We start from the raw sequence: 20059 nt of genomic DNA on the forward strand, positions 1-20059 counted from the left end.
ACTGCAAAGACTCAAGTTTTTAAACCAATTCAAACAGATTTAAAATCAATCTTTTTTTCTCCTATGTTTGCACAAACCAATTTCAATTGTTTAAAAAATTATAATTGCCATTTTTTTGTAACTCTGCACAATACGAGAGGTTTTTGACTCTTTGAGGGTCACATTCTGAAAATGCAAAATGTGAGTCTGTCTAAATTTATTTTTATCATTTCAGAGAAGGCTAAAAAATGCCGCCTCCTCCCCCTCCTCCTCCTCCACCAGGGGGGTTAAAAGTGCCACCTCCCCCTCCTCCCCCACGTGGGGCTCCAATGCCCCCACCTCCTCCACCCAATGTTCCTCTAGGGGTCCCTGAAGTTGCCTTGGATCCTGGAAGACTTGATTTAATGTCAAGCTTACGTGGAAACTCTGCCAAAAGATTGCTGAAACCAGTTCCTAGGTAAACCTGTTAGCAAATTTCAAATTACAAATTTTTACATTATAATTAATTTTTTAAATTAGAATGTACCCAATATGAAAATAAAAAACTACTGATCAAGTCATAAATCTGAAGTGCTGCGCTTTTAATCTAGTTTATAAAACTTTTTTTTCCGCACTGAAACAAAATTGCAATGCCTAGTTGTGATATTGCGATGAGTCCCAACTACTTTGCTCCGGAATATTTTTATCAGTGCGCGCTGTATTCATTTTTGTCAGGAAGGAGAAAAAGCATTTTAATATGATTGAACTGCTAAAAGTGGAAGAGAAGAAAAGGCAAGGAGGAATAGGGGTGGCAAAGTCTCTTAAACCATCGGTAGAAAATAAGGTAAAGGTGTAAAACGATTTAAACTTTGGTCTTGTAACAGTCCTGTTGTTCTAAGCTGCAATGTCTTGTATGAAATATTGTATATATATTTAAAAATTAAGGTTTCTGCTTCAAGCAAGTCTGTAGTTTCAGCACAGGATCTTGTAGCTGCTAAACTGCGTAGAACGGAACCGAAGGAGACATCTACTGTTCCTCTTAGAGCCAGACCTACAGGTAAACTCCGTCGAACAGAACTAAAGGAGACATCTACTGTTCCTCTTAGAGTCAGACCTACAGGTAAACTGCATAAAACAAAACTAAAGGAGACATCTACTGTTCCTCTTAGACCCAGACCTACAGGTAAACTGCGTAGAACATAACTAAAGGAGACATCTACTGTTCCTCTTAAACCCAGACCTACTGGTAAACTGCGTAGAACATAACTAAAGGAGACATCTGCTGTTACTCTTAGAGCCATACCAAAAGGTAAACTGCGTCACACATAACAGAAGGAGACATCTACTATCCTTCTCAGAGCCATACCTAGAGGTAAACTGCGTAGAATATAAAAGAAGAAGACACGTACTCTTCCTCTTAGACTCAGATCTACAGGTAAACTGCGTAGAACTGAGCAGAAGGAACATCTTCTGTTCCTCATAACCCAGATCTACAGGTAAACTGCGTAGAACAGAGCAGAAGGAACATCTTCTGTTCCTCATAAACCCAGATCTAAAGGTAATCTGCGTAGAAGTAGAACAGAACAGAAGTATGTTACTGTAATATTAGGAAAAGCTAAAAATTGAATTTATTTAGAAGCAGGTGTAAAGCCATTAGAACATGTAAAATGTTCCACAACAGATGATGATTTGGATGCTCTTTTTGCAGCCATTGATAAGGTATACATAAAAAACGAAAAAAATACAAAACCTTCTTTCAGAAATAGTTTTTTTTGAGCTTAAGAAAAGCATCCATGAATGGTTGTAAAAGTTTCCAGTATTTTTCAATTTTTACATAAACCCTTAGCTTGTAATTCTGAGTTTGCATAGTTTTGTTTTATAAACAACTTTACAACTTTTTTCAATGAACCATTAGTTTTTCAAAGAACTTAAGAAAACATTTTTAAAAAACAAATTGACAAAGTTTATCAAGCGATAATGTTGAAACTAAAATTAATAACTAATGACATTTCGCATAGTTCTAAAGTTGGGTTAATTCAGGAGATAGAACTTGATCCTGATGTTGCACTTGATCTCCTAGATGTTCTTGATGATGATGTAGAGAATATGGATGCTGAACAGGTAAAAATAACAGATCTACAAACAAATCGTGGGTTTTATAGCAATAACTTTTATAAAACACTCTCTGCCATTTAACCCGGATCCTGCAATATTAACAAGAGACAAAATATTAAAGGGACTAAACGGGTAATTTAAAGTGACCCTCCATGCAAAGATGGCGATGCCCGATTTACAAAGGTACCCTTTAATGCTTTTTTCTGACCAAGTACGTAATAGAGATCAATGATTTTCCTTTTTTCAACAATTTATTTTCATTTCCGGGTTCTCTGCGAAAATGTCTTGCACATTCCTTATTTATAAGAAGCAACGGAGAAATTCACAGAAATAAACACTTTTCGAGTAAAAAAAACGATTTTTTTATCCGATTAAGGTTTCAAGGGTACGGTTAAAAATAGAGCATTGTCATATTTGCAAGGCGTGTCACTTGAAATTACGCTTACCGTCCCTTTAAGGTTTAAAAAATGAAACAGTAACAATTATAAATATTATAAAAGATGACAAGCTAAAAACAAGCAAAAATTTAGGAAGACGAGATGGAGCTAGTTAAATCTTCAATATATTTACCGCCTGATGATGAATATGAAATGCAGATAGACGAACCAGAAGAAGAGGAAGATGAAGAAATGAAGGTAATTTAATCAGTTTTTCTTCATGTTTTGAAAAATATTAAATTATACTTAAAGTGGACGTTTGATCGGTTTAAAGTGGACGTTTGATCGGTTTAAATTGGATGTTTTTGATCGGTTTAAAGTGAATGTTTGATCGGTTTAAATTGGATGTTTTAAAGTGGACGTTTGATCGGTTTAAAGTGGACGTTTGATCGGTTTAAATTGGATGTTTGATCGGTTTAAAGTGAATGTTTGATCGGTTTAAATTGGATGTTTGATCGGTTTAAATTGGATGTTTGATCGGTTTAAAGTGGATGTTTGATCGGTTTAAATTGGACGTTTGATCGGTTTAAAGTGGACGTTTGATCGGTTTAAAGTGGACGTTTGATCAGTTTAACGAGCTAAAGCGTGCTTTACTTCAACCTCCGAAAGTATTAGCTACAGTTTGTTTACATATATTTATTTTATATACTTTTATAAAAGCTTAATATATAAACCCAAATCTGTATTAGAAAGTCGTCTTTACTTTTGGGATTTAAACACTTACCACTGGGACATATACCTTCCCCCCTTATTCATGTTTAGTTAATATTTCCATCACGAACTTGAATTTGTCAACGCTGTCTCTGCAAATTTACTTTCAAAGTTTCTTTACAAGTCTGAAACCTGTTTTTGCAAAATATTGCTAAGTTTGCTAATTTCATTGAGTTTGAACGGTTATCTTAGCTGGTTAACTGAGCCGGTTAACTTGTAGAGTTAATCTGTTATTTTGTCTGTTTGATTTATTAGTTAATTCAATAGCCCAAAGTTGTAAATACGATTTAGTCGCCCAATTACAAAATAACCTGACAGAAAAGAAAGTTTATTCACATCTTTTATTTATAAATTACATCTTAGTTTACCAATTCACTTTAGCATGATGCTTCGAAAATATTTTAGAAATTTTAATTTATTCCTTTAAGGCTGAACAATGTTTAATGAGAAAGTTGATTTTATATTTGCGCTGTTTAGGAATCTGATCTATGATCTAGGGTTCAGCGTAGGGGTAGGGTTCAGGGTAGAGATGAGAAGGGTTCAGGTTAAGGACGAGTAGGGTTCAAGGTAAGATGAGTAGGGTTCAGGGTAGGGATGAGTAGGGTTCAGGTTAGGGATGAGATTGAGAAGGGTTCGGGGTAGAGATGAGAAGAGTTCAGGGTAGAGATGAGAAGGGTTCAGTTTAAATATGAGAAGGGTTCAGGTTAAGATGAGTAGGGTTCAGGGTGGAGATGAGAAGGGTTCAGGGTAAAGATGAGTAGGGTTCAGGGTAGGGATGATTAGGGTTCAGGGTAGAGATGAGAAGGGTTCAGGTTAGGGATGAGAAGGGTTCAGGGTAGAGATGTGTAGGGTTCAGGTTAAGGACGAGTAGGGTTCAAGGTAAGCTGAGTTGGGTTCAGGGTACGGAAGAGTAGGGTTCAGGTTATGGATGAGAAGGGTTCAGGGTAGAGATGAGAAGGGTTCAGGGTAGATATGAGAAGGGATCAGTTTAAATATGAGAAGGGTTCAGGGTAAAGATGAGTAGGGTTCAGGGTAGAGATGAGAAGGGTTTAGGGTAGAGATGAGAAGGGTTCAGGTTTAGGATGAGTAGGGTTCAGGGTGGAGATGAGAAGGCTTCAGGGTAGAGATGAGAAGGGTTCAGGTTAGGGATGAGTAGGGTTCAGAGTAAAGATGAAAAGGGTACAGAGAAGAGATGAGTAAGGTTCAGGTTAGGGATGAGTATGGTTCAGGTTAGAGATGAACATGGTTCAGGTTGGAAAGATCTCTACTCTAACCTAAAGCCCTATGACGTACATCAAACTTAAGCCCCAATCTTCTCCATAGTCCACCTTAACCCTAGAGTTTTAACCTCTTATTCTTTACATTTTAGATATAATTTTTCACATTTCAGATCTAATTCAACACTTTTGATAAAAAAACGTTCTTTATTATTCACTGCCAGAAAATAGTTTTTTTTTCAAAAATTAAATTTAAGATTGAATCTCACATTTTTCCGAAAAAAGTGGGATTTTGATCTAATTTTGTTTTAAGTCATATTCCACGTATGTTAGATTCTGTTAGATCAAATTCCAGTGCACCATATTTGCGTTATCTTCAGGAGATGCTGGAGATGCTTGAGAGTGCTAAGGAGGAACTTGATAGTACTGGAGAGGATCAAATCAAACTCCTCATGGAGAAGGTAGATTTTCAAAAAATATTAAAGAAAACTAAAAATGTTATTTCTTAAATTTTTAGTTGGATGATGACGATTACTTCAACACTCTGAAATCAGATATAGCAGCTAAAGAAAGGGAAAAGTTAAGAATAGAAATTAAATCAAAAGAAAAAACAAGAGATGATTTATTGCTCTCCAAGGAGCTGTCAGCTAATAAGGCTAATACTCCTATTGCTGGTATGTCCGCAATGAGCGACAAGAATTTTACTGAACTTGAAACAGATCCATCACAAGTTGAAGATCATACTTCCATCAAGAGAAGAGCAGAAAATCCTCTTGTTGAAAAAGAGCCGTCTAAAAAGAAAAGTAAGGAGAGTAAGAAAAAAAAGATAATTGCCATGGGTGGAGTTTCAATGTTTGGCGGGAAAGATTTGTTTGGCGGGAAAAATCCATTTGCAAACCGGAAGCAGGAAGAGAGTTCTGAGGAGGATGAAGGTGAAGATGATGAAGTAGAACCTGAAGTTAATAAACCTGAAAATGGAATAAAGGGTGAAGTAACATCATCCAACTACAATATAGCAATACAACCAGATGCGGAGGAGAAACCTGTTAGTTTTGAAGATCTACCCAGTAAAAGCCATGTTATCTCAAGCTCAGCTAAACATAGAGTAACTCTACCAAGTAAAAGACGACCTCCAGCACGGCGTAAAATTCAAACAGGTAATAGAATATAGCCACTTCTTACTAGAGGAAATTTATACAAATTTTAAAAGGATGCCTTAAAAAAAATCAGGAAAGCCGAACAGTCAATTCGGACGTCGGATTTTTTTAAGATGTACTCGCACCGCAATACTGAAAAACAGGATAATATTCAAATAAATCTATTTCCTTGATAAAGGTTAATTGTTAAAGGTTAATTGTTAAAGGTTAATTGTTAAAGGTTAATTGTTTGCCACATTGGTAAAAGGGTTAAGTAGTATTTTTCTGATCGACTTAGATTCGTCCTATTTTCTAAAATATTTATTTATTCATCTTTATCCATCTTTCTTGTAGAAGAAACTGTAGGAGAAAATATTTCCTGTGATACCAATGGGACAGGGGAAGACAGCTCCACAAAGGTAAACTTTAACGAAAAATAATAAGAATAGATATTCATAAGGAATTATTTGTGTAGGCTCTTGAAGAACGTTTAAATGGAGATGAATATGATGGTGATGATGATAATACAGAAAGCCATTCCACTATTCGGTACAATATTTTGACATGACAGTTTTTCTTAAAAAATAGTTTTTTTTAAATTTTGATAACTTTTTCAAAGGAAGGGAAGGAGGTCGATAAAAAGAAAAAATCCCCCGAAAGGTGGAATATCCTTATTCGGAGGAATTGATATATCGAAGGGTATTCAGGTAAGAATTTGTTTAACTTTTTGTAAGTTAGGTCTAATGATTAATGAGAATTAGTTGAATATGATATTTCTAATTAAACTAATTTACCACAGGACCCTTGGTTTCAATAGAAAAGTATTTTAGCACCTCATTCAACTAATTCCCGTTGCTAATTTTGACCGTAGGTAATTTTTTATCATTAAAACCGACCATTAGGGAGTAATGGGCGGTTTCTGCCTTATAGAAACTGACCATTTCCCAAGGTGAGCGGTTTCTGTCTTGAGCACACATATTTTCGTTGAAGACACCGAACTTTTTATTGGAGACCCCAGATTTTCGTGGGAGACTTTCAGATTCTCTTTGAAGACCCCAGATTTTGGACGGAGACCCCTAGATTATCATTGGAGACTCCCCGCTTTTCATTGAGACAAAATGTTTGGTCTCCCATGAAAATCTTGGGGTCTCCAATGTGAATCTTGAGGGTCTCAAATGAAAATCTTGGGGATCTCTTATGAAAATCTTGGAGCCTTAGATGAAAATCTGGGGGTCTCCAATGAAAAGATTGTGTCTTCAATGAAAATCTGGGGGTCTCCAACGAAAATCTGGAGTCTTCAATGAAAATCTGGGGTCTCCGATGAAAAGCTTGGGGTCTCAAGGCAGACACCGCTTACCTTGAAAAATACTCTGTTTCTCTAAGGCAGTAACCGCCTATTACCCAGTAATGGTCGTTTTCTATGAGTCAAGAACCACCCTTTACCCCGTAATGCTTGGTTTCTATAAGGCAGAAACCGCCCTTTACCCCGTAATGCTCGGTTTCTATAAGGCAAGCAACGCCCATTACCCCGTAATGCTCGGTTTCTATGAGGCAGAAACCGCCAATTACCCCGTATTGGTCGTTTTCTATAAGGCAAAATTCGCCCATCACCCCGTAATGGTCGGTTGCTATAAGGCATAAACCGATTATTATCTTTAAATGGTCGGTTTCTAAAAGGGAAAAGTTAAGAATAGAAATTAAATCAAAAGAAAAAACAAGAGATGANTTATATTAAATATAATTTTGTTAGTCCCTAAAGAAGCGGCAAGACGAGGAGAACCAAGCAAAGTATTCAAGACAATGTGATAACCCTAGGAAAATATTGTCACAAAATATAAAATATAAGAAAAGTCAGACAACGAAAAAACTAATTGCAAAAGGTTTATATTTGAAAAACAATTATGAAATTGACAAATACTAGACAATTTATAACCCTATTTGCACTTGGGGGGGGGGGGGCGGTCTTATTTTACCTATACCAGACTAAATCTATATTTAGAGCTACTTCCAGTCATTGGATTTCAACATAATTTATAGCTCTTTGGAAAGCCTATAACAATAGAAACCAGATTGCACAATTTTTGCAAGGAAATTTTGCACAGACGCCTGTAAAAGGAATAATTGCACATTTTCAGTTTTTCTTGAATAAAAATTTATGTTTTGAAAATTTTGAAAATGCTTTTGCTTATTTGAATTCGCTGGGTCAAGGGCTTTTCAAAATGTATACTTTGCGCAATTTGCAAAATTATTTTTTGCAAAATTTTTTCATAATAACTAGAATTCACAATAAATTTTTGACGAATATTGAATAAAGGGAGAGTGAAGAAGAATGTTTAACGGACTCGACTGCAACCAGTCTCTTCAAACTAAACACCAAACCACAGGAGGAGAAACTTAAAGAAGAGGAGGAAAGAAGAAGAAAGCTAGAGAAAGAAAAAGAAGATGAAAATAGAAGAAAACAACAAGAAGAAGAGATGAAAGCAGTGGAAGAGAAAGCAAGAAAACAGAAAGAAGAAGAAGAAAAAAAGAATGCAGAAGAACAAAGCAAAAAAAATAAGGAAGAAAAAATAGAATTAGAAAAGAAGAGGAAGAGAGAAGAAGAAGAAGAAGAAAGAAGAAGGGAAGAAGAGAGGAAAAGAAAAACAGAAGAAGACGAAAAAAGGAAGCGTGAAGAAAAGGAGAAATTGAAAAGAGAAGAGGAAGAAAGAAAAAAACTAGAAGCTAAAAGAAAAGAAGAAGAGGAAAGTCGAAGAAAAAAAGCAGAAGAAGCGGAAAAGAAAAGAAAGGAAGAAGAGAGAAAAAGAAAAGAAGAAGAAGAAGCAGAAAAAGAAAGAAAAGAAGAAGAGAGGAAAAGAAAAGAAGAAGAAGAAAGTAGAAGAAAGAAAGCAGAAGAAGCAGAAAAGAAAAGAAAGGAAGAAGAAAGAAAAAGACGAGAAGAAGAAGAAGCGGAAAAGAAAAGAAAGGAAGAAGAGAGGAAACGAAAAGAGGAAGAAGAGCTAAAGAAAAAGAAAGAGGATGAAGAAAGAAAAAGATCCGAGTTAGAGGCAAAACGACTTATTGAAGTACAAGAGAAAGAGAAAAAGGCCGAAGAACTAAGGAAGAAGGCAGAGGAAGAAAAGAAAAGAGCTGAAGAAGAAGCCAAAAAGCGAAAAGAAGATGAAGAAAGAAAAAAGATAGCTGAAGAAAAAAGATTTCAAGAAGAATCTGCTGCGAGGAAGAGAGCAGCAGAAGAAGAAGCAAAACAGAAAGCAGTGGAAGAGGCAAGAAAAATATCTGACCAGAAAAGAAAGAAGTATGAAGAAGATCAGGCAAGACTAGCAGAATGGAAAAGAATCGAAGCAGAAGGGGAGAAGGAAAGGCAGAAAGAAAGAAAATCCTACGATGAAATTAGGTTGAAAGCAGAAGAAAGAAAACGGCAAGAAGAAGAGGAACAACAAAAAGCGCATCTTGAAGTTAAAAGGAAAGCAGAAGAAGCACAAAGAAAAGCTCTTGAAGCACAAAAACATGCAGAAGAGGTTCAACGTAGAAATCAAGAGGAGTTAAGGAGAAAGAATGAAGAAGAAAAGAGGAAGAAGGAAGAAAAGAAGAGAGCTGAAGAATTAAAGATAAAGGCGGCTAAAATTGCAGAAGAAGAGGAAAAACTAAGAAAAAAACAGGAAGAAATAAAAAAACAGACAGAATCAGTCGCAAGGAGAAAGGCAGAAGATGAAGAACGAAAAAGGAAATTAGAGGAAGAAGAAAACAGAAGAAAAGAAGAAGAACGTCTAAAAATAGAAGAAAAAGAAAAGAAACATCAAGAAGAACTTAAGAGAAGAAAGAAAGCCGAAGAAGAACAGAAGAGAAAGCTGGAGGAGGAAAAAAAGAAAAAAGAAGAAGAAAGATTACGAAAGAAAATAGAAGAAGAAAGAAAGAAGGAAGAAGAAGAACGCGCTAAAAAAGTTCGAGAAGAGCAGAGAAAAAGAGAAGAGGAACTTGCAAGAAAAGCTGCGGAAGAAAAAGAACAAAAAAGAAAAGAAGTGGAGAAAAAGAAACGAGAACTAGAGGAACAAATTAGGTAAATCTACTCCTCTTGTTGTCAAAACTATAAAATAAATGCAAAATTTTATTGATTATATTTTTATTGTTTTTAGAACTAAAGAGCTAGAAGAAGCTAAGAACAGGCAGGAAGAAGAAACAAGAAGAAAAATGGAATTGGAAGCAAAACTTAAGAAGGAAGCGGAAGAAAAGAAAAAGTTGGAGGAAGAATTAAAGAGAAAATCTGAAGAAGAAACAAAAAGAAAATTAGAAGAGGAGGCAAAAAGAAAGTCAGAAGCAGAGGCAAAGAGGAAACTGGAAGAAGATACAAAAAGAAAATTAGAAGAAGAAACGAAAAGGAAATTGGAAGAAGAGACACAAAGAAAATTGGAAGAAGAGACCAAAAGAAAATTGGAAGAAGAGACCAAAAAAAAATTGGAAGAAGAGCCCAAAAGAAAATTGGAAGAAGAGGCCAAAAGAAAATTGGAAGAAAAGACCAAAAGAATATTGGAAGAAGAGGCAAAAAGAAATTTGGCAGAGAAAACCAAGATAGAAAATGAGAAGAAGAAAAAATTAGAAGAAGAATACAACAAAAAATTGGAACAGGAGGTCAAAAAGGATTTAGAAGAGGTACCACAATTCATAAAACCTGAGAAAGAAAGTAAAAATATAACAAAAGAGACTACAACAGTGGAGGAACCAGGAAACAGTAAAGAAAATGAATTACAACAGCTGAAAATGCTTGAATTAAAAAAGAAAGCGGAAGAAGATGAACAGACAATTCGCGAAAACAAAAAGAAGGCAAATGAAGAAGCAAGGAAAGAAATGGAACGATTAAAGCTGGAAAAACAGCGCCAAGAAATGAGAGAGAAAGAAAGACGAGAGATGCTGAAGAAAACTCAGACTGGGATAAAAGAAGAGGAAATGAACATATCCACAGTGTTGAAAAATCAACAAGCAAAAGAAACGGAGAAACAAGAATCTGAGCTGCAAGAGAGAAAAAGAAAAGAGCTTGAGGAAAAAAGGAGGATTGAAGAATTAGAATACCACAAAAATGTTCTTCTAGAAAAACAAAAAGCCACTCAACGAGAAACAGAACGATTGCTGGAATGGGAGAAACGAATGAAAGAAGATAAAGAGAAGAGAAAGATGGCAGAAGAGGAACGAGAACGTGCCAGAAAACTTGCCGATCAGCAACGACAGAAACAGGAGGAGGAAGATGAGAAAGCAAGAAAGGAAAGAGAACAGCAAAGGTTGAAGGCCAGGGAAGAACTGAGAAAGGTTAGAGAATCTACGACCATTAAACCTTTAGATCTTCTCCCACAAGATAATAAAGAAAATGATCCTGGATTTGATCTAAAGAGTAAACTAGTTCTACCGAGTAGAGGGGAGAGGACGGATGAATCATTGAGGAAAGCCACCTACAATCATGTTAAAAACAAATCTGAAACAGACTCTGCCTATGTTAAAGTAAGCCTCCTATTCTATTTTTGGTAGCAAACAACTAATTAGTAAAATGCAATTATGGACAAACAAGATTTTATTGTTTAAGAAGAGAAAACCGGCTAGGTAACATATAAACCTAGAGTGGAGTATCATAGAGATAAATAATATTAGGATTCATTTGATATCAGTTAGATTTTTAGTCCTCGTAAGAACGTGTCATTATTATCAATTATTATTTATTCTACTACACCGATCGGTTTATATATTACCTAACCGGTCATTCCCTTTTAGGGGACTCTAAGCTATGTATCCCCAATATTGGCTAGAAATAGTTATCAAAGCTCTATATACACTCTAAGTATACAAACTAATGATGTTGCTCTTATAATGAGGACGCACATCAAGGGTAAACCTAGGAAACACACAACGAGGTTACATACATACATCGCAGCTTTATACACTAAGATTATATAAATATGCAAATAAGTAAAAATTCAATTTTGAAACAATAAATTATTAAATATCTGTAAATTAAGGAGGCGGAGAGTGCCATAGCTGCCGCACACAAAGCTAAACAGGAGGCGGAACTATTGAAAGCTAGGATAGAGATGGCAGTTGAGGACGGATCTATAGGACGAACCCCCCGGAGGCCGGTCTCTATGTATGAATCCTCGACCCCTGTTTACTATCACAGGGATAGTTCTGTTAGGAGGCACAGCAAGGATATTCATGTCAGGTAAAAAATACTAAGAGCTGGCAGCTTTTTGTTAACCCACATATAAATATATATTACACAAAATAGACCAACCGTAATAGGGTTAAGAGTTAAAATTATCAAAAAGACATTTTCTCAATTTCCCGATCGAAAAATGCCATTTAAGAAATGGCCATTTGAAGGAAAAATTATATTGCAAGGTCATGTTCATTTGTCATGGAAATTAACCAAGTGGCAATTTCTCAAATGTCCTAGCCAGAAAATGCCCTTCGACAAATTTTTTTTTTACTTTTGAAAAGTACCAGTCAGGGAAGCTGCTTCAGGGTTAATACTTACGAAAAGTGCATCTAAAAATCAATAGTTATGAAGAAGATTTGAGATTTAAACAGAATTAAAACCATTTAATCAACAAAGGGACAAAAAATGTTTGCTTTTAGATAACGTTTTAAAAAAAAATGCACTTTAATTATGTTTATAATTCTAGAAGAGAGGCTGATGATGACCTCGCTGACGAGGTTGAGGCTATCAGGCTAGCAGCTGACCTCAATTCTCGGAGGTTGCTAGCAGAGCAGAGGAAGGAGGCTGGAGGTGGTGGAGGATCACTCAGTAGAACTAGGATAAGAGCTCTGCTGGATAAACAACGAACTCAACGGGTAAACAGCAGTCATTAAATTTATAGCTTTTATAGTCTTAAAATTATCTATCTATATATATACATATATATATATATATAAAGTTGCAATCTCTGTTTGTTTGTCCGATCATAACTCAGGAACCCCGGGACCGATTTGCCTCAAATTTTAATTTAATTTAATTTAACTCGAGAGAGCCACGGAAATGTTCTTTGCTTGGTTTTGAGTTTCCAAGTTGATTTTATCAACATTAATAGCGAACATTTAGTTTCCTGGTAAGATCGACCAAGTGCGGGTAAACGGTGGGAGTAACTATGAGTACCGTGGGCAACGCTGTGTTCCCAAGCTAGTCTGAAATAATTCTTCAACTGGGTCCCTGAAACTCTGAAATAAGAAGACGACATTTAAGTAATGTAATTCGTATTTGATATTATTGTGAATAAAATAGTTCTACCAGTGAAATGGGTCTGTAATCTGCACGTAATATATATTCACTGAACAAAAGCTTTTTCATATTTAATGAACTATCTCTATGTATCTACTTCAGTATAAAAGTCGTCTTCCTCTTCCTAAGTTTTATGGGTCCCACTAAAGACAAATACCAAACAAAGCATGACTGATTTTTAATAATTAATTCAATTGACTCATTAAGCAAAAATTGTTGAAAACCGCAAAAGTAAATATAAAAAAGTGGTTGAAGGAAATTCTCCCGAACAATGCAGCAGCATTTTGGGTTGTTTTACACACACACATCTTTACAACTAACAAAAAAATAAAGTTAAAGACTATACTTTTTGTTTACAGGAAGACGAGGAGAAGGTTAGAAAGGAGAAAAGAGAAACTCAGGATTATAATAAATTTTTGTGGGTTTACCGATAAATTCAATTATATATATAATAAACTAAATTTATCTCTGTTATAAATTATATTAATAAAAGTTTACGAAGTTTCATGAAAATTTCATTGAAGAAATGATGAATTTATGAAGAAATAAATAGAAGAAAGTAATTAAGTCTTTGCCTCAAACTCTGATTTTCTACTCCCTACAACTTCGCTACCGTCGTAGACCTTAGATATTACGCATTCTGTTAGATAAAATAGTCGAAGTTTGAAATATAATATATACATAAGTAAAATGGTAACATAAAAAAAAGATGAACAGTTTTTGATGAAAAATCCGAATAAAGAGAGACATACTTAGAATGGTGGAAAAATGAAAGACAAGATTGAAGAAAAACAAACATTATTGCTCTCTGCAGATTAATTAAACCATGACTTTTTTGTCTGGTAAAACACAGCATTGATGGATCCCCTATCAGGCTGTGACATCCGTCTTGTGTTTACTTTACCGCCCAGAGACAGTACGACTACGTGCTGCAAGTCGGCAGTACTAAATATGCGTCCAACTCTGAAATAACTATCTTTACATTATAATGCTTTAGGTCTAGTCATAGGATAAAATTAAATAAGTCAACAGGCATGAATTAGACAATGTTATTTCTTGTTTTCTTTAGACGCACACTGTAACAAATATAATTCATTCTAATAATTCGTTCTATATGTGCACTGTAACAAATATAGTTCATTCTAATAATTCGTTCTATATGTGCACTTTTGTACGCAAGAGAAGTTTCAAAAGAAAAACTGTATTTTTTTTTTGTTTAAAAAAATTATTTTGACATTTTCTTATTTACGGTGTTTCCAATAATTTATCTCACTTGTTTGGACAGTATTACCTAAACAAATCTTTTCGAAGACGACAATTGATTCATTCATGCTGAATATAACGAATTTTATTGGGACCAGTAATATAAATTGTTGTTTCATTTTATTTGGTTTTAAAGTATAACAGTTTACTTCAGAATAAACAGGTAATTAGTAATTACAATAGGTTGTACATATTAGGATAAGTCAAATTTCACTTTGGCTTTGATTTTTGAGAAGGCTTTGATTTTTGAACAATTATGTTTGCCAAAAAGAATTTACTAAATCATCAATGACACTGACACACTCAAACGTTTTTTTATTGCTGTCATGTTTATAGATTACTTGATAAAACATAAACGTCGTCTTCGATTTGTTTAGTTTTCTCTCGGATTTTTACTTTCAGCTGAACATTGATACTTGCTGCAGTCTTGGATGTAGGTGGCAGACTAAAATAGAAAAAAACATGGTCAATCAATAAAATATTTAGTCTAAATTATAAAAATATTTTTTAACTCGACTCTTTACCTGTTTTATTGTGTTCAATGTCCCGATCCACGAAGTGGGCGTAAGGCGGTCAAGTACAATAAAAAGAACATCTTTGCCTTAAAAAAATTTAATTTATAAATTATCTAAATGCTTTGATTAATGGTCACAACAACAAAAATGAATGTCAAAATCTAGGTTTGGAAATCTGTAAAAATACTTTTTATGGAAAATGGTTGACAATAAATTTAATCAGAATAATGTGTTAAACTTATTCCGGTCTCTGATTGGTCCAAATTTGTTATTTAACCAATGATAAAAATCAATTTTCCTGCAAGACTAATGTAACCTATACTGATGAAAAACCGGAAATTAAGTATTAATTTTTTAGTATTTAGTGTTTAGATTAATTACTCTTCCACAGTAAGAAAATAAGTGCATGTTATTTGAATAAAATACAAGAAAACTTTTTAATCTATAGATATCAATATATCTGAAGAGATGTCATTAGGTCGGAATGAATGAAAAGAGAAGAATAAATGAAGCCAGTATTGCTATATTTTCTCTTCTTCTCTACAACTATTGGACATGCTAGAGTAACTAGTTTAACTACATAGCAATTGCTGCAGTTACATACATTCTCAACCCCAGTTCTAATTAAAAGAAAGAGGAAGACGACTATCATTCCAATTTTTATACCTGGAAGTTCAGCTGCATATTCTCCAGCAAGACAAGCTGACCGCTCCCAGCACTGCTGCTCACCCAGTGCTGCTCCCACCAGGGTTGTTATTCCTTCCTGAATTCAAAAATATTTGATCTTTTTTATAAAATAATAGTTGAAGGCCTGGCGTTGACCGTAGAAAAATAAGAATAAAAAAATTGAAAAAAGATTAAAATTTTGAAAAAACCCGATTATTTTTAGCCCAAAACACCCTCCGGCCACCCATGAGTGTCTACAAAAAATGTCAGCCCATTCGGTCCAGCCGTTTGGCCGGCTATAGGCAGCATATATATATATATATGAATGTCTTGTTTTATTATATGGAAGATAAGCTGTCTTTTTAGGACTAGACCTGGACATTTTAAAGGAACAAAATTGCTTAAAGTCTTCAATTTTTTTTTGTAAATTATGGGTTTAATTCAATACGTTCATTTAAAAGTTATCACCTCGTTTAGATATTTGCTAGAGGAAAGGGGCAACAAAATATCATTTCAAGAAACGGCTGTTTTACTTAGATAAACTTGCATGTTACATGGTGTCCCAATAAAGATGGGGTTAATTTACTTGTTTTTACCTTTTTACATGTTCTTTTTAGGTTTTTAACCACAACATTTTTAGAAATCCACTTAAAACAAGTAATATCTTAGGCTGCTAAAAGTGTAACCTACTCTGGTGTATTTGATTTACTGTGTAAAATAAAAGACGTTTTCATTGTTTTATGAACCCTCTGTATAAAATACAGCCTGTACTTCTGGAAAAAGGATTCTCAAGACATATCCGGAATAAAACTAGAAGTCAGAAGAACTAAACATAAAATACGATTTGGTAAAACATTTTAAAATCAAAGTTGATAAAATACCTTGAGATTCTCTTGATCATGTCCCTCTCCTAGATCAAGATCACTTCTGTCCCGGTCAGTTACACCTAGATCACTCCTACCCTCTCTAATATAGATACATTGGTTAGAGAACATATTCAGAGTTTTTTTTTTCCTACCTGAGCAATATCTAACCAGTAACCACCTCCCAAACTACCTATGTCAACCAATCTACTTAACTAATATCTAACCACCTACCTATCTACAGGGTGTCCCAAAAAACATGGGAATTCAGTGACGAATTGGATATCGTCTTTGTTATGAATTAGACTTGCAGTACCTAATTTCAAAAGCCATAATATTATTATGTCTGCTAGAGTTTATTTTATGAAAAGGGTAAAAGACTGTAAAGGTGTGTCTATAATGTCTCTGCAAGATGAACAGTGAAGACAGACAAGTTTACTCTGTTTGTATACTGCAATTTTCTTGTTTTACTAAGTACAACCGTATGCAGTCAAAACATAAACAAACAAAATGTGAACTTAGCAGACGAAAATCTTACAAATTACAGCTTTCTCAGTAGGTATCACTTTACTAAATCAAAGAATTATCTAAAAAGACGATATCGAATTCGTCACTGAATTCCCATGTTTTTTGGGACACCCTGTACCTAAATACTTATGTCAACCAATCTACCAATCTAATATCTAACCACCTACCTACCCACCTTATTATCCATATCAACAAATCTACCAATCTACTTACAAATCTTTCCACATATATACCAATCTATCAACTTACCTAACTATGTCTACCAATCTACCATTCTATTCACCTATCCGCCAATCTATCGATCTATATATCTATCTATATATCTATCCATCTATCTATCCGCCTTTCTATCTACTTGCCTGGACCTGAAGCGCTCTACTACTCCATCTACTACACTTCGAACCAGCTTCATGTCGACCAGCGCTCCAAGAGCAGACGCTATAGCGCCGGCCAGCTCACGACCCTAAACCAAGCACAGAATCAGTAAAGAACGTAATAAATGTCGTCCTAATTAAAAGAATTGTTGACGAAAGAAAAGCTAAAACATCAAAGTCAATGATTCAAAAAAGGCTAAGCCAGACAGGGACGGATACAGGATTTAAGTGAGGAGGGGGCAAGATTTTTTAGGAACAAAAAAATCATAATTAGGAACAAAAAATCGAGCTGCATGCGAAAATTTTTTTTTGACTTAAAATACTCAAAAAGAGTCAAAATTAATGACTACAGACTAAAAAACTTGATTTTTAACTTTTCACACATTATAGTTTATTAAGACATATTTTTCCTGTTTTTCCCTTAAGCATGCTATTGAGAAGCTATTCTGAAAATAGGAATCAAAAAAATTCCAAATTCAGGGGGGGCTACGCCCCTCCCTGAATCTGTCAGGGGGTTTGCGAATGTCCCCCGCACCCCCCCTGTATCCGCCCCTGAAGCCAGATAAATAAATAAATAAATAAATATAAATAAATAAACTAGAAGGGGATGTTTATTTGCTGTCCTGTATTACTTCATAAAGTCTGTATTTGTACTATACTGCTTGCTCTGGCTAATTGAAATTCGGCGGCCGGTTAATGAAATGAACTGGAATATACAATGAAAAGGGTACTTTTGTAAATCGACTTTTCCCTCTGTACTGTAAATGGTGAGTCACTTAAAATTACGTCTTCAATTACAAAACTTACTATATTTTTTTTTTGCAAAAATGCACCTTTTTTAATTCTAAAATTTAAATAAATATTTTAATAATACCATAACTGTTTAATGTTACAAAAGTATGAAGCTTTGATATTTTAATTTCTGTTTTATGGAATATGGTTTTTGAATGTGTTCATTGTTTTAAATATATATATGTATATATATATTCAACAAAGATACTTCAAAATATTAGATTGACTTTTTAAAAATGGGATAACGTTTGTGAATTTTTCTTTATTCAATATTAACCCATTGTTGACAATTAGGTTTATTTTGACCAGTAAAAAGTCTCCAAATTGGGACCAGATTTAATGAGTTTCGAGAAGTAGTTGAACTATCAACCGCAGGTTCAAATCTTGAATCACCGATTCAAAGTTAAAGATTCATGATGAATTGGTGGATTAGGATTTGCACCGTTGGAAGGCAATTCAGCGTCCGGCCTCTTAAATTCATTAAATTCGGTCCCAAATCGGCGTTATAACTGCTCATTTACCTGTTTAATAGATTCAGAAACATAATAGTTTCCACCATAGCTCAGAGACATGGTTTCTAAGAGAGCCTGAGATTCTCCCTCCCTCCGCACTCTTTTCCCTGTAGGCACTGGTTCTCTTGCCCCAGGTGGGGGTGGGGGAATAAGTATCTTAAAGAGAGGATTTCCCATAGAGGTTTGCTGTTCTCCAAATGTTTCAACTGCCCAAGTGGTGAATACATACATAAGGGCCAGGAATCCATAGTACCATAGGTTCCTCATTCTTCTAGATAATACAGGATATAGATTACAGTACATGGAACCCGTAGTACCATAGGTTCCTCATTCTTCTAGATAATACATGGTATAGATTACAATACATGGAACAGTAGTACCATAGGTTCCTCATTCTTCTAAATAATACAGGACATAGATTACAGTACATGGGACCCGTAGTACCATAGGTTCCTCATTCTTCTAGATAATACAGGATATAGATTACTGTACATGGAACCCGTAGTACCATGGGTTCCTCATTCTTCTAGATAATACAGGATATAGATTACAGTACATGGAACCCGTAGTACCATAGGTTCCTCATTCTTCTAGATAATACAGGATATAGATTACAGTGCATGGAACCCGTAGTACCATAGGTTCCTCATTCTTTAGATAATACAGGATATAGATTACATTACATGGAACCCGTAGTACCATAGGTTCCTCATTCTTCTAGATAATGCATGGTATAGATTACAGTGCATGGAACCCGTAGTACCATAGTTTCCTCATTATTCTAGATAATACATGGTATAGATTACAGTACATGGAACCCGTAGTACCACAGGTTCCTCATTCTTCTAGATAATACAGGATATAGATTACTGTACACGGAACCCGTAGTACCATATAGGTTCCTCATTCTTCTAGATAATACATGGTGTAGATTACAGTGCATGGAACCCGTAGTACCATAAGTTCCTCATTCTTTAGATAATACAGGATATAGATTACATTACATGGAACCCGTAGTACCATAGGTTCCTCATTCTTCTAGATAACACATGGTAAAGATTACAGTACATGGAACCCGTAGTACCATAGGTTCCTTATTCTTCTAGATAATACATGGTATACATTACAGTACATGGAACCCGTAGTACCATAGGTTCATCATTCTTCTAGATAATACAGGATATAGATTACAGTACATGGAACCCGTAGTACCATAGGTTCCTCATTCTTCTAGATAATAAGGATATAGATTACAGTACTTGGAACTCGTAGTACCATAGGTTCCTCATTCTTCTAGGTAATACAGGATATAGATTACAATACATGGAACCCATAGTACAACATATTTCTCATTCTTCTAGATAATACATGGTATAGATTAGAGTACATAGAACCCGTAGTACCATAGGTTTCTCACTTCTTCATTCTTCGGAAATAAATAATGTCAATTTCGTAGTTTAAATAAAAGTTATTAAAACCCTTTAAATGGTAGGCGCAACCAAAGTAAAATTCCTGATAGTGAAATAAAACTATTGAGAAAGGAAAACTTGTTTTCTAATAAGATATGACATATTTTTTTGTTACATAGCAAACCCATTTTTCATATCTCTCAAAAGTTAGATCCGGTCAGCTCTGGTTTATTAAATTAAAGATCACCTGTTTAATTTCTAACTATCGTTAAGATCTCTGACTGCTCGTGTGAGTGTAAGGTGAACCTGAA

General features: G+C 34.8%; 2 protein-coding genes across 4 annotated transcripts; one reads left to right on the top strand and one right to left on the bottom strand.

Annotated features, from left to right (window-relative positions):
• The first annotated feature begins 217 nt into the window (after window positions 1-217).
• LOC111696602 (trichohyalin) lies at window positions 218-13300 on the top strand. Its single transcript, XM_023466242.1, has 17 exons — window positions 218-436; window positions 694-802; window positions 904-1015; window positions 1595-1677; window positions 1999-2079; window positions 2604-2708; window positions 4819-4899; window positions 4956-5595; window positions 5929-5993; window positions 6050-6123; window positions 6194-6281; window positions 7325-7389; window positions 7889-9628; window positions 9705-11058; window positions 11571-11770; window positions 12234-12402; window positions 13186-13300. Exons 1-17 carry the CDS (start codon window positions 228-230, stop codon window positions 13258-13260), a joined length of 5250 nt encoding a protein of 1749 aa, XP_023322010.1. The 5' UTR covers window positions 218-227; the 3' UTR covers window positions 13261-13300.
• Window positions 13301-13348: 48 nt separating this feature from the next.
• Window positions 13349-20059, bottom strand: LOC111696604 (uncharacterized). Of its 3 annotated transcripts, none has more exons than XM_023466245.1 (7): window positions 19996-20059; window positions 18349-18610; window positions 17027-17124; window positions 16152-16236; window positions 15271-15367; window positions 14614-14690; window positions 13349-14534 (listed from the first exon to the last, which is right to left on the bottom strand). In XM_023466245.1, the coding sequence occupies exons 2-7, from the start codon at window positions 18604-18606 to the stop codon at window positions 14463-14465; spliced, it is 687 nt and encodes a 228-aa protein (XP_023322013.1). In that variant the 5' UTR covers window positions 18607-18610; window positions 19996-20059; the 3' UTR covers window positions 13349-14462. The 3 variants fall into 3 exon arrangements, with proteins under 3 accessions (XP_023322013.1, XP_023322011.1, XP_023322012.1); XM_023466243.1 differs by having other exon boundaries at window positions 17021-17124; XM_023466244.1 differs by having other exon boundaries at window positions 17021-17124; window positions 18349-18607; window positions 19996-20049.

The sequence above is a fragment of the Eurytemora carolleeae genome, unplaced genomic scaffold (genome assembly GCF_000591075.1).
Source record: "Eurytemora carolleeae unplaced genomic scaffold, Eaff_2.0 scaffold185, whole genome shotgun sequence".
Classification (NCBI taxonomy): domain Eukaryota; kingdom Metazoa; phylum Arthropoda; class Copepoda; order Calanoida; family Temoridae; genus Eurytemora; species Eurytemora carolleeae.